General features: G+C 38.8%; 1 protein-coding gene across 2 annotated transcripts in view; it reads left to right on the top strand.

Moving 5' to 3' along the window:
• ulk3 (unc-51 like kinase 3) overlaps window positions 1-15,038 on the top strand; it is a 32,679-nt gene that overhangs the window by 10,289 nt on the left and 7,352 nt on the right. Inside the window, exons 8-14 of one of the 2 annotated variants that reach the window (XM_007251844.4) lie at window positions 809-964; window positions 1,380-1,485; window positions 6,199-6,239; window positions 6,397-6,499; window positions 8,589-8,653; window positions 8,730-8,808; window positions 13,645-13,685. In XM_007251844.4, coding sequence (XP_007251906.2) covers window positions 809-964; window positions 1,380-1,485; window positions 6,199-6,239; window positions 6,397-6,499; window positions 8,589-8,653; window positions 8,730-8,808; window positions 13,645-13,685 — 591 coding nt within the window. Of the gene's footprint in view, window positions 1-808; window positions 965-1,379; window positions 1,486-6,198; window positions 6,240-6,396; window positions 6,500-8,588; window positions 8,654-8,729; window positions 8,809-13,644; window positions 13,699-15,038 lie in introns of both variants that reach the window. The other variant, XM_007251846.4, reaches the window with a different exon arrangement.

The raw sequence follows: 15,038 nt of genomic DNA, 5'->3' as shown, positions 1-15,038 counted from the left end.
AACTTGCCATTGCTATGCTTTAACTTCTATTTACATGTTTTTTTTTAACATTCAAGCAGATTGTTTAATGTTCCCAATAAAAACCTAAGAAATTATCATTAAAAACATTAAATAATGTAAAAAAAAAAAAAAAAAAAGTACACTGCCACACTGATTCACACAGCGTCTCTCCTGCTAACCGTAATAAACACTGCTGTGAAAAGTTTAGCTGCGCTGCCATGGAGAACAAAACTCAGCGCAAACTGTGTGTGATAAAATCAGCGTAACATAAACACAGGGAACATTATGAGGCATTTCTCCGCTGCAGCAGCACGCGGGAGAGAGTAGGGATTGTACATTTATGGAAATGCGGAAAACAAATCACGTCGCGTATTGGTTCTATTTTTTGTTTTTTAATTCAGACAATTGTTTTTTTTTTTCCCAGCATTTATTTTTTTACTCAGTAACGGGGAGTTATCCAATGTAGCGAAGTAAATTACGTGTCAAAATCTACTTGAATAAAAGTAAAATTTCAATAATTACAAATTACTCATAAAATCTACTTAATTACAGTAACGTGAGTAAGTGTAATTTGTTACTTTTCACCTCTGATCAGAACACATCCAACCATCTCTATAAGGTAATGGGTAATAATTTAGGCATGCAGTCTGCACAGTGCTAATCAGTGGCTTCCATTACTTCTTAGATACTTTAACGAAGCAGCTTCTCTGAATAGTGGACCAAGCAATTGTTGAACACCTGAATTACGAAATATGGTCATGTTACCCTGCCTCTGAAACTGTGTGCATGTGTTTGTGTGTGTGTTAAGCTGCCAGCCGGTGCCAGAGTGTCCAGAGACTGCCGGGATTTGTTGCTCAGGCTGCTGGACAGAGACCCAGACTCTCGCATTTCTTTTGAGGAGTTCTTTCTGCATCCGTTTGTTGACCTGGAGCACATGCCCAGCGCCGAGAGCCTGGGCAAGGCAGTAAGTGTGTGTGTGTGTGTGTGTGTGGGGGGGTGTGGGTGTGGGTGTGGTGTTTAAACCGTCACATCCACCAGCAGATCATCTTGTTTGTTGTACAGTAAGTCATTCTAATGATGTGAAGGGTTTGATTGCAGCACACCCTCCTCTCTGCCCATGTGTGAAACAGCTGTTGGGCTGCATGCAGAGGCTCGACAGACCCTGGCTGAGAGGATAATGGTGTTTCAGACTGTGTTTGTCTTGTTTGCTTATGCATTTACATTTCAGCCTAAATACAAGGCCTGTAATTACATCCATACACAGCTATGTGAATGCTGGTTAGATCTGTGTGGTAAAAAAGACTAAATACCACTTTCTCTAAAGAAGAAAAAAAACTTTCTCTCCTTCTCTCTCCCCTCTCTCACTCTTGCTTCCTCAGAAGGAGCTGGTTCTGCGGGCCGTGCAGAAGGATCAGGAGGGTGAACGAGCAGCTGCTCTGTCTCTGTACTGCAGCGCTCTGGAGCACTTTGTACCTGCCATCCACTGTAAGAGCCACTGACTTGAGGCTGGTTTGTCCTTATAACTCTGCTCTGGAGATTAGAGAAAACTTAACAGATTGAACATTCTATTAACGTTAATTGTAACCAGGGCTGCTACTAATAAATATATTGGTAGTCGACTAATCTGATGATTATTTTTTTCGATTAGTCAGCGATTATTTATGTCCTCAGTCTCTAAAAACAATAGAAACAGCTAAACATGAGATTTAAAAGCCATTTAAATGTCTAGATGTCATTTAAATGTGGAGAGTTCTAATGTATTTAGTGAGTAAATATGTAGTATGTTGTGTTTGGGCACTTTTGGAGATGCAGACTAAGTTAAGTTTACCGTAGACCTTACACTTCAGCAGCTTCATGGAAAGGGATTAAGTCTAGTCATAGACTAAACAGCATTTTGAATGGAGATTTTCCATTGAATGAATGAAAAGTAACTCCATTTTGTTGATTTTTGTAATTATTGAATAATTTGACCACACAAACTGTCCTGTACACTGTGTCACAATTTGATGAGTGGACCAATGGAAATTCTCCAAAATTAGCTTCCATCAAAAGTTAGGAAGGTTTTATCTCTTTCCTGTAAAGTCGCTACTTTGGAGATGCATGTTTTTCATTGGCCAGAGACAAAATATAATCCACCACTAAGCTTAACCCCTGTTTAGGGAACTGACTCTATATATATAATTGACCCTACCTATAAATTAATTCAAAAATATTCTGCTTATAGGGCCCTATATTAGTGATCTATAGATGAGTAATCAACCACTCATTGCAGCTTGATTTAGGGAGTCAGTGTGTCTTTGCTATCATAACAACGGGAAAAGTATGCCATGCGCACCTCGAAACACTTAAAAGGCATGTACTAATTCTCTTAAATAATCATGAGTGTGTTCTGGTTGTAATGTAAAAAAAACAATCAGCGTGTCACTTGCATTCCCTTTAAGAGCCAGGTATGCTCTGACTTGATTGGTTAATTGCTATTTTAAAACAGCAGAGGACACACAGCAGCGCATTCATACTGTGCAGGTATGCAAGCAGGTAATTTACAGGAACAGCAATGGTAATTTATTTAGTATTTTGTTTATTATGGATGTAAAAAGTTGTGTTTGTGCACTGCTGCATGTTCTTGTGTGAGTAACGAGCGTGGGGTGTACATGTGTTGCCAAGATAGCAATGAACATGTGACCGATGACTGTAGTCTAGGTTCATTTCAACAAGTGGAGCACATGTGTTTTCCCTGGCCAAGATAGCAAAACACCAGAAATTAGCAGAAATAAGTTCCATTGCAACACACCTTGTGCAGTGTGATACGATAAGATAGGGCCCATAGTTTTTTAAATCATCATCGTCATTACCTTGAGTTGGCGTCTTCTGGGAAAAGTATGATGTTTTGTAAAGTTCTGGGCTGCAGTAAGTTTTGATTATTACCACAACTCACACCATAAACAAAGGGTTCACTATATGTCCAAATGTTTGTGGACACAACTTCTAATCTAATAAATGCATTCTATTCTTCTAAATTGCACCCAATGCTGACGCAGACGTTCAAATGCACACACAAACACAGTTTATCTACTGCTTGAAGAGAAGTTCTGCCAATAGAATAAGACTCTTTGGAGAAGATAATACTGTATATGGCCTATTGGGACCATGTTAATGCCAGAGTGAGGGCTATTCAGCTTCCTTTCTGAAGCACGCTTGTCACTTTTGGACGTCATTCTTAAGCTTCAGGATCTTCACAGATGGTTCCTTGGAAATGTAGTTGTCGGTGTGAAGACTGGGTGACAGTAATGAGGGTTTTCCTTGTCACACCTTCAGCCTCCTGTTGGTCAGGAAACCCCTGATCCACCAGTTGATGGGAACTGACACTGATGGCTTGGACAGTTTGACCTGCAGGAGCTTTGGCACAACAGTGTTTAAAAAACAAGCTGAAGGGCACAAACAGAATTCTAGCATAGGTCTCTGGACCTGGGGTGGGTGGAGAGACTAAGGCTGGGCCCATAGATTTATTTTCCACCTTTTGTTGTCTGAAGAGTCTTGTGACACATTGCATACTGATGAGAAGATCCAGGTCAGAGGTGAGAGAACAAAAGTGTGGGGGAGGGGGGTCAGGCGGTTGAGAGCATAAGGTTGGAAATGGTTCTTCACACTTTTTCAAACCTCATTTAGAGCTCTTTCAGGCCATTGGTGAGCAGGTGGTCATTTAGGAAAGGGGAGAGTTTCCACACTTTCTAGCTGGTAATGTCCTACTACAGTTAAGATGTTAGCAGCAGTGCGGCTTTTCTTTATCTCCGTCCTGTATTTGGCATCTACAATTCGTATTCCACTCCTTTCCTCTATGAATCTGTTACAAGTTAAATTCCATATATTTATCAGCACAAGTATGGTAAATATGGTTTTCTTAAAAGCACTAGTGGTTTCCGGCTTTTTCCCTCTGGTATAATTTAGGAACTTCATAGTTAGTCTGCATTACTTTGCATGCCATGCATGTTTTACTGCATCTTGACAGCTAAACTTTTAGTGCCCTGGACCATTTTTGAAAGATATTTTAATAGCTGACATACTTACCATATGTTTTTTTTATTACGCACTAACAATAAATGTCTGTTTTTTGGTCTATTGTCATACATAAGGCACACCGTATTATAAAGCGCATTATGCAAAACTAGTAAGGAGCAGGGGTGTCGCCATGTTTTCCTTCTAATCGAGACCTGTGAAGTTAAGCTAGGGTAAGTAAACAAAACTGTAATTCTTAAAAAAACATTATTTTTAAAGTCAAACGAGTGCTGGATGTTAATCCACACAAATTTCTCTCCTTAAAACGGTTTATTTGGGTGAATAAAGCGCTGTTTATTTACAGTAAGCATCAATTTCCAGATTTCCACTAAGGCTGGGTGCAGCAGCATTAGCATTAGCAGCTTACCGCTAGTTCTAGCCATGGTTAGCAGCTAATGCTGCCCGACAGCATTATACTGAGGAATCCTGAGTGTTCTGGTAAGCCAGGGCAATTAACTATCATATCGTATCGTATTAACTATCGTAGTAGATTGCTTTCACACGGTAAACATGCAGACTACACTCCCATATACTCACCTCTGAATGGCGAAAGAGCTAGCACTTAGCACTGCAGTTAGTGGGTAATGCTAATGCTGCTCCAGCAGTGCTAGCCAGGGTTAGCTGCAAGCTACAGGCCGATAACACCTCTGAATGGTGAAAGAGCTAGCGCTTAGTGTGGTTAGTGGCTAATGCTAATACTGTTCTAGTAGTGCTGAAAAAACTGAACCTCCTGTATAACGCTGTACTTCAGCAGAGTGGCTTGTGGATTTCCCGTCTAATTGGTCTTGTTAGATAGTCACATTTGAAAATTCAAAGGTCATAATTTGAGTTTATTTGGATACTTTTGTATTTATCGCAGGTGCAAAAAGGCCTTAATCGCAAACTGTTCAAAATTAAAATGTACTGTATTGTGAACTTAGATATTGGCTATTGGGTGGATTTTTGATAGACTTTGGCAACCCTGGCTGCAGCTTGTGGTAACTTTTCTGTCTATCACTGCAAAGAAAGCAGAAAGCACTATATATATGATTTAAAAGCTAAGCATACAGTTAAATAGATATGGAGCTGATGTACAGAGAGTATGGGTGTTGTCTTGTCCCTTATCTGATGTGTTTACATTTTGAGACATGGACTGTGAGCCCATTACCCCACCCACAGGGTGTAGTCCAGTCACAGTGTATTTAGTCGATGTTGTTGATTACACCAAATAGTTGTTAGCGCTCTAATGAATAGTGATCCATAGAGTGTAGCAAAAGTCATGTAACATTTGGGATTAAAGGATATATTCATGAAGAGGTTCAAAAATATGCCCTAGTGCTGGCCTTCTTTCAATTGAAATGTCACCCTGGAGACATTCCTCTGGGTGATACACAACAAGTTGTTTTGCGAAACCAACCCACAGCGAAACAACATGCCAGTCAAGTCATCGTGCACCAGAGTGGAAACTGTGACATTCAGAAGGATGCAGATGAAAATGTCAGTGGAGACTTGACTTACGGGGTGTTGTTGGGGATGGTGGCACTTCTGTTCTACCTTCTAATGTTTCCCTGCTGTATAAACACGATCCCAGAAATACAGCAGCTGAAGGGAATTACGTTGCACTCTGACAATGTGTATGTGAGGAAAACGCTAATCCGTGTGGCGGTGTGGTCCTCCAGACGTGGAGCTCTGCACTCTGACATTTCAGAAGATTCCAGAAAATGTGCACACACACAGTCTTAATCAGGTTCTGGGCAGAGTTCCAAAACCATAGACTGTATATAAGGGTGGATTGCACTACAGCGGTTGAAAAGTGAAGCCAAAAAGTCTCTTACGCCTTCTGGTGGTTGGCTGCAGTACAGCTTTTAACCCTGCCCAATCCCACGTAGGTAAACAGAGCAGGTAAAATTTCACATCTTGTATTTTTGTGCCAGTTGTGCTGTTTCACTTCTGCCAGCTCCACCCCCCCATTAACAGTAGACTTCATCATTTCAGTATTTAATTATTTATTGCTCAGATTAGTTTACAGACAGCTTTTTTGTTCTCTGATTGATGTACAAGACTGTATCTCATTGCCTTTCTTGATGCTTCTGGGGTGAATCATTGCCTTAATTTCACGTAATCGTTGTTCTATCAGTCAATCAAGCTTTATTATTCTTTCCACAGATGAGACAGACAGACAGAGAAAAGAGGTCCTGAGACAAAAGGTGAGTAAAATACTGTTTTAAGCATGATGGACTCTAGCTCATGGCTTTATACATGTCTTTATACAGAGTAATGCAGTTATAGATTGTAATTAATGAAGCTTGTGAGTACAGCAGCAGTCGAATGTCAATATCGAACTCAATTTTAACCCTCTCACAGGTCAACCAGTACGTGTCTCGAGCTGAAGAACTCAAAGCTCTGGTGGCTTCAGACAACAGAATCAGCTTTGAGAGAGCAAAGTCATCCAGGGATATATTAAGGGGTAAATATGATTGATATTAGCCTGTTTTATAGAGGCCAAGATACTCGAAATTGCCTAAACCTATTAGTGGACAAAGGAAGGTCAAACCCAAGTCTAAATGGGACTAAAGGCTCATTTATGCCCCCTGTATGTACAAAAGGGAGTGTTCTTCTCAGACAATGGATGCTACAGTCATTGTCCGCATACTTCTATGCATCCTTTACATCGGCATGGGTGTTAAGCAGTATATCCACTAGAGGGCAGGTCATACTCAAATGTTTCTGACATCTACAAACATGGCATCAGCTGTGAAGGTCAGGAAAACGTACTTACTACAAAAAAAGAAGAGAGAGGCTGTGATATAGATGGTGATGTGAACTCTTAAAAAAAAGTTCTGCCAGAATTTCTTCTTTGCCGTGTCCATATGGCAGTGGTAATTTTCCCTTGAACAACTGGCTACACTGCCCCCCATGATTTCCACTAATATTGCACTATTCCTTTCATATCTGTAAAACTCCAATGTGCACCAATGAATGCAGCATGTGGACAGCATGCTTTGCATTTAATAGTGAGCATGAATAAGACTTACTATGAGAGTAAGAGAGACTCAGTAACTTTAAAAAAAGAAGGTTTTATTCAAATGTAGTGTTTGGTGGAGTCACTTAAAAACTGAGTTTTAATTAAACTCCTTCATACTTTTACATTTCAATTACCATATTTTTCGCATTATAAGGCACACTTAAAATCCTTTAATTTTCCTCCAAATCGTTAGTGCACCTTATAATCCAGTGAACTTCATGTATGGATTTTACCAGCAACACTAGCATTAGCCGCTAACAACGCTAAGCTCTAGCTCTTTCGCCGTTCAGAGGTGTGTATATGGGACTGTAGCCTGCGCATTGAGACAAACCACTAGCTGATAGAGCCATGGCTTACCAGAAAACTTAGGGTTCCTCAGTGTGGCGCTGTAGGGGGGCACTTGCTAGCGCTAGTGCTAAAGCTGCTGCACCCAGCCTTAGTGGAAATCAGGGAAATCTAAGCTTACTGAAGTGCTTTACTCACTCAAATAAACAGTTTTCAGGAGAAAAATCTGTAGATTAACATCCAGCACTCGTCATTGATAAAGCATGCAATCCATCTGGAAAGTTTAACACCTTCATTTTTTATGTAAATTAATAATGTTACCAAGTTTACAGATCATACGGTGACATATTAGCAGTTTTTATCATTTATGCAGTATTTAGCAGTGTAAACACAGCTTTGTTACAGGGACATTCAGAAGGTAGCGAAATATGGAGACACACACCTCTTTAAAACTCTCTTTTAAACTTAAACCATAAAACACATTCAACTATTAAGACTTCCCTGAAACATTATTTTAAAGTAAAAAAATATTTCTTTTTACATCATGTTACAGCATATTGTGATGAATACAATCATTTTTAAGCCCATATATATTTTTCGTAGTATAAATTTAATGCTGTTTTGCCAATCTTGCATTGGCTCTTTTATTTGCATTTAAATATCCACTATTAAAGAAGGTTATGTCTGAACAGAATATTGGTGTGATTAATCAGATTTTTTTTCTCTTTTTTTTTAAAGCGATTGTCACTACTAGAAGATATACAAAAATGCAGCATATAGTCCTGGCTAAAATGTTTGATCAAATATGTATTAAAATGTGAAGTTCTTACTGTTCAGTGGCCAGTCTGAGTAAATCTGGCCAGTGTCAGATAGTTAAATTAAACACAAACTGATACAAGTCTGTGCTCATGAATTGCAGGTTAAAAGAATAATAAGCTAAATTCATTTTTGTCTAATAAATTTGGTAAAACCAGTGGGCAAGACGAAGACAAAAAAAAAAAAACATGGAATTAGTTGGGATTAGTGAAGCTACAGCAATTGTAAAGCAAACCCAAATCTCTTATTGCCAACATTAGACTATAGCTGTTTGCTGAAGAACGTTGGGGTCACTGGGCCAGTTCTAAAGTGGTCTGCAGCTGGGGTGTCTTGGACTGAAACCTCTGGTACATGTATTAGACTCTAATGAATTATACACCCTTTGTTTGGTGAGCCATTCAGACTGTTTGTTTGTTTTTCTCTCTTCTAGAAATGTCTAAGGATCATCCGCGATTACTTACCGCACTGGATTTAGCCGCCGCTGCTGTAGCCAAGGTGACTGCCATTAGTACAATGCTAATAATGGCTGTTTTGAGAGGGTCCTCTAGTTGTAATGCTCTGTGCCCTACAGGAGGATTGTGGGTTGGAGGATTACGAAACGCTGGATCTGTATCAGCAGAGTCTGGGAGAGCTGCTTCTGGCCTTGGCTGGTAAGAGCCTCTGTCTTTGTATACATTCAGAAAACCACCCTGGAGCAAGCAGTGTAAGCATACTGACTCTTAAAGGGGTGAAATCAGAGCTGTGCATTTTTACCACAGATTGGTAAGTGTGTTTTTTAGCAAAAACATGTTTGGGGTCAGAATTTTGCTTTTTTACTTCTTTCCCCAATCCCAAAATGCAAACCCATACATATCAGACTTATTTAATAAATTTACTGCAGCTATACCGTTTTAAACTATGCAATATACATTTGTTCATTTTATATGTATGACATAGCCATTCAATCAATTGAACAGTCAATCAACCTTTATTTTTACTCAGACAAAACATTGAACATTTAAAGTGACCCTCATTTTTTAAGCGTAGCCATGTGCTGACAATAAACAAGGATTAAAAATATTTAATTATGTTTAATTGACTATAATCAATGGAAGTTAACAAACATTTTTAAAACTGAAACTAAGAACAGTCAAGATAATTGTAGAATGAGAGTAAATTGTCTTGTCTGGTCACTAGGGGTGGACGATATGGCCCTAAAATAGTATCACAATATTTCAAGGTATTTTTATGATAACGATACTCAAGGCGATATGACAAATAAAAAAAATATTTCTAAAATTACATTTTATTATTGCATACGATATGAAATGGCACACTCCTTACTAAGATATATAAAAAATACAAGATTTTTATCAGATTTGTAACAGAAGTCAATGATCCAGAATGTCATGATACTAATAATGCACTCCATATATCTCCATATATCCAGTATTAAAGTAAAATAAATTATACTGAACAGATATAACTTGTCACTAGTAGATATAGAAGTTGGCAAATATATGATATATAAGTGTATATTATATGATTATATGCTTGAAAGCAGCAAAAAAGTGGTACCCTGATGTGATAATTAGGGGTGGGTGATATGGCAACATATTTCAGGGTATAATATCGCTCAGCATATATAGCAATGTTCACGATAAATTTTGTGTACGATATGGTATGGCACATGCCGTATCGTACACAATGTCCTGGCTGCCTCTAGGCTGAATGATAAATTTGTTAGTTTAATTTTTTCAGCAACATTTTTATCTAAATAGATTTATTTTGAAGAAAAACAAAACACAATTTATTCAAATGTTTGTGGGCGTCCCTTCACATGAATGCATTCAGCTACTTTAAATTCCACCTATTGCTGCACAGTTGCCTATTCACTGAGGTATTGCCAATAAAATATGAATATGACTCCCCCCAAAAGATCCGTCATCCAATATCCAGACCTCACTTTTTTTTTTTGTTGAATTTAATAGAAGCTTTACAACAGTGTAGTAGACTGCCTACCATGAACAGTAGAGACAGAATCATATTGTACATGTACAATTTTGTGACAATAACTAAACCTATAATTCGTTATATATATATAAACAGGGCAGTTTTAAGCTATTTTGGGGCACCAAGAAAAAAACATAACAGATTTAAGCATTCTGTTGTTTGAGAATTAGACAGACGAACCTGATGCTTTAAAGACAATGAACAGCTTTTATATGATGCACAGAATTAGAGTAGGTTATTCCTACTTGCCATTTGGTAGATAGATTATTATAGTAGAAAAGCTAGCATAGCAGAGAAGCTTTAACACCTTTAATTTCTGGCTTCCTGGTGGATAATCCCTCTTAATGATTGCTGAAGTTTCATATTTTGCCTGGTGGAATCTGCAGGAATCACAAACCTGGCTCTACTGGCCCCTTTTCAATAGAATTCTGATAACAGTGTGGTGGTACTTTGACCAATGCATTGACCTGCATTTAAAATTCTTGTTATTACTCAACAGCACTCAAACGTTACATTTAACCACTTTATGCTCCTCGGGATTACTTATCTTTAATTGCATGCAAAGCAGTACTAACTGGTAGAGTTGGTTCTAAGTTTAACCAGTAGGGAAAAAAGCTAAGAACTACTAGTAGTTCCAAGGAATTTAAGTTTAACAATATCTGTCAAACTTGAAGAAAACTGTTCTCTGTTTTTATTACAGAGAACACACCTAAATAAAAACTAGTAGAATTCTGAAGCTAATTTTACTAAAGCATTAAAACACAGCTGATTGATATTGCACAAGGCTAATGCTCCACCTGAACAGGTCATTTTTTATACACTATGTTGGACTGTAACAGTGAAAAACGTAAGTATCCTAAGCATAGTATCCTAAAACCTGTGCTGTGCAGTGTTTGAAAAAAGCAAAATAAAATTTTTGAAAAAAGTTAGAAAGTCTTCGGCTTACAGTTTGAGCGAGAGTTTGAAAGAGTGCTAAAGAGAAAGTTGGAAGCCAGATGTGTGAGTGGTTTAGAGAGAGAGAGAGAGAAGTGAGAGACTGTGCCAGGGCAGTGTGTGTGGTACTGCTCTGCTGCCATCTGGATCCCATTCAGTGCCGCTCGCCTCCTCTCTCACTGTTATTAAATACTGGAAACAAATGAAAACTGTTATCTCTCAAAGCACCCGGCGCTTGAGCCAACGGCCCTGGGGATAAAGGGGCTGGGGAAGGCTAGAGACCACCCAATCCACAGTGTTAGCATGTGAGCAGCACTCCAGCCAAAAAATGCTACTAATAATGAATAGGGGTTAGTACTGTAGGAGTGAGCTAGCAGTGTGAGTTAGAGGAATGGTTCCATTGTTAGAGCAGAATGCTCCAGCTCTATGTTTAGTTTACAAAATTGTCTCCTTACCTCAAAAGCATACACAAATATGTGGTCTACAGTTTGCTTCTTAAAATGGACAATAGGACATTATACATTTACTATGTAGGATCACTCTGTATGTCTTTATTTCAGACTGTAGACTGTATTATTCTCCTTTGCCCCTATCCTTTAATGATCATGTAATTTACATTTACATTTATTGTACAGCACTGGAAAAAAAAATAATAAAGCACCACTTCAAAATTATGAATGTCTTTGATTTTACCAAATTGAAAACCTCTGGAATATAATCAAGAGGAAGATGGATGATCACAAGCCATCAAACCAAACTAAACTGCTTGAATTTTTGCACCAAAAGTGGCATAAAGTTATCCAAAAGCAGTTTGTAAGACTGGTGGAGGAGAAATTACCTAGATGCATGAAAACTGTGATTAAAACCCAGGGTTATTCCACCAAATATTGATTATTCTGAACTCTTAAAACTTTATGAATAAGAATTTGTTTTCTTTGCATTATTTGAGGTCTGAATGCTCTGCATCTTTTTGTTATTTCAGCCATTTCACATTTTCTGCACATAAATGCTCTAAATGACAATTTTTCTTAAGGAATTTGGGAGAAATGTTGTTGAAACTTCAGAAGCTCTTGGTGCTGATCTGGCTTTGTCTAACAAAATCTAGCTAAGAATATCTTTAAGCTCAGCCTACCTTACGAGCAGAGGATGAATTGCCCACAGAATGCTGGTGGCTGGATATTTCTGGTTCCTGGATAAGTCTTTAGTCCAGCAGTGAAACTGAGTTGTTCAAAAACTTCAGCAGCATTGCTGTGTCTGATCCATTTGTACGAACACACAACACACGCTTAGTACTGAGAATAATGACCCACCACCCAATAGCTCAATAGCTGCTGTAAGGTGGTTTGATGAGGTCCTGACTAAAAAGTATACAGGGAAACATATTGTCGCCGCCCACAAAAAACTGGACCAAAAAAAAAAATCAACAAATGACTCATAGGACAATATTTTATCGATCTACTGTATAGGTGAGCTGTCAATAGCGCGCCATGCAGCTTGATTAAGGGTGTATCAGTGTGTCTTCGCTATCATAATGACAGGAAAAGTACGCCTTGCACAGCTCAAAATGCACAAAAGGCATGTAGTATTTCTTTTAATTAATCATGGGTGATGCAGGGGCAAGGTGCAAAATAGACTGTTTGCAGGGTGTAAGATAGCAATGAACATCACAACATGCCTTGCGCAGGGTGTAAGAGACTGCCCCTAAACTTTTTACATTGACTTCCATTTAAAATTAAAACACTTTTTTTTCTCTCTTCTGTGAAGTTGCTGTTTTAGAAATGCACGTTTTTCATTGGACAGCAACGATATGTAATCATGTAACTACAAAGAGCTCCTAAGTGGTCAGTGGAACTGATGAAATGGAGAGAGAGTGAGTTAAAACAAGGACCTTATCAAGGTCTTAATGAAGTGACCAGTTGGTGTATATCCACTCTTTCAGCCTACAGCAGTTAAGCCATGAATGGGCGTGGCTTAACTACTGAATTTATAGGCAGGGTTTCAGCCCAGACCTTTTCACTGAAGTTAGAAGTCATTTAAACTGACATGCCAAAAGTCATGGGACACTTATATTGTAACTTATGACTTTTGAATGTCCCATGGACCTAAGGAACGCTGCACTGAATTGTGGGATATGTGTGTGGGGTCTCCTGCACTGAATGTGGGTGTGATTTTTGTGTTAAATGCACTGATTTGATGTTAAATGCACTGCATCGGGAATTGGAAGGCCCACTATCAGTCCTCGCTCATCTGATAACTCAATGATAATTCACGCTGCCTTGCTATGAGCACACTGGACACTTACACTATAGGTGTGATAGTTAGTAAGCATCCCCAGAGGTAACACTTGGCAAAAAAACAATAGCAAGACAAATGTGCAATATTGGTCCATTAGCAGAATACAAACCTCTATATTTTTCTGTCGCTTAATCTAACAGCTATTTATTGAAGGAAATAACCATGAAATGAACTGAGGATTTGTACCCATAGCTGTGAGAAAGTGCTAAGTGAGAAGATTGATTCATACTTTCTCTGTTTCACACTCTTTTCTCTCTTGTACACAGCCGAGTCTCAGGGCCGCAGGAGGGAGCTGCTCCACGGCGAGGTGGGTGAAAGAAGTGTGTAATGGGTATTTATTCTACATTGTGGTGCTTAAGGGCTTGGGTACATGTACACACCGTAAACCTCGTTAGCAGAAGGCAGTGATGCCATATATCTCTCTGACACACTGAATATTAGCACATGTGTCTCTGTCGTGTTGGTGCATGATGTGCTTGTGTCTCTGATGGGGCCCTTATACATCACCTACTTCCTTAGCAAAAGAAAATTCAATGGCTCTGAATTGTGGAACCATTTTTGCTGTTTCATAGAGCCAAGTTTATATTTTTTTGTTGTATATTAAGACCTACAGGGGTTGGACAATGAAACTGAAACACCTGTCATTTTAGTGTGGGAGGTTTCATGGCTAAATTGGAGCAGACTGGTGGCCAATCTTCATTAATTGCACATTGCACCAGTAAGAGCAGAGTGTGAAGGTTCAATTAGCAGGGTAAGAGCACAGTTTTGCTCAAAATATTGCAATACACACAACATTATGGGTGACATACCAGAGTTCAAAAGAGAACAAATTATTGGTGCACGTCTTGCTGGCGCATCTGTGACTAAGACAGCAAGTCTTTGTGATGTATCAAGAGCCATGGTATCCGGAGAAATGTAAGCATACCACCAAGAAGGACAAACCACATCCAACAGGATTAACTGTGGACGCTGTCTGAAAGGGATGTTCGGGTGCTAACCCGGATTGTATCCAAAAAATACAAAACCATGGCTGCCCAAATCACGGCAGAATTCAATGTGCACCTCAACTCTCCTGTTTCCACCAGAACTGTCCGTCACCACAATAAATTATTGTGCTCTAAAACCAGGCGTTTCATTTTCAGTGTCCAACCCCTGTATATACAATAAGATCTTAATTGCAGAGGAAAACCAGGTAAAGATCAATTTAGGCATTTAAATGTTACTTCATAGAATTTATAGAACCAGTTTTTTTTTTTCAAGAGTACATATTCTCTTCGGATTCCTTTTATTTCTGTTTATAAATAAGGTTTAATCTACAGTTAAATAAAATACAGAAATCACCAGTGTAATCTGTTCCACCCCTACTGCTGTGTGAGGCACAGGCTTGTGAAGGGAAGTCTGATTTCAGCCAAAATACAGATTCTTTTTCTATTGTTTAATTGGTTAGGATAGCCTGCATCAACTTTGTGAACTATATTTTTTGAACGATAAGGAGCACTATTAATGAATGTCTATTTTCTGGTCTGTTTTCAAACATAAGCGCCTAAGTAAACAGTTTTTTTAAGACAGTAAACATGCAGACTACATGCCGATATACTCACATCTGAACAACGAAAGAGCTAGCGCTGAGGTTAGCGGCTAATGCTAATGCTGCTGCACC

This window comes from Astyanax mexicanus, chromosome 9 (genome assembly GCF_023375975.1).
Source record: "Astyanax mexicanus isolate ESR-SI-001 chromosome 9, AstMex3_surface, whole genome shotgun sequence".
Taxonomy (NCBI): Eukaryota; Metazoa; Chordata; class Actinopteri; order Characiformes; family Acestrorhamphidae; genus Astyanax; species Astyanax mexicanus.
The sequence above is the reverse complement of the archived record's forward strand: the minus strand, read 5'-3'. Positions and strand labels throughout refer to the sequence as shown.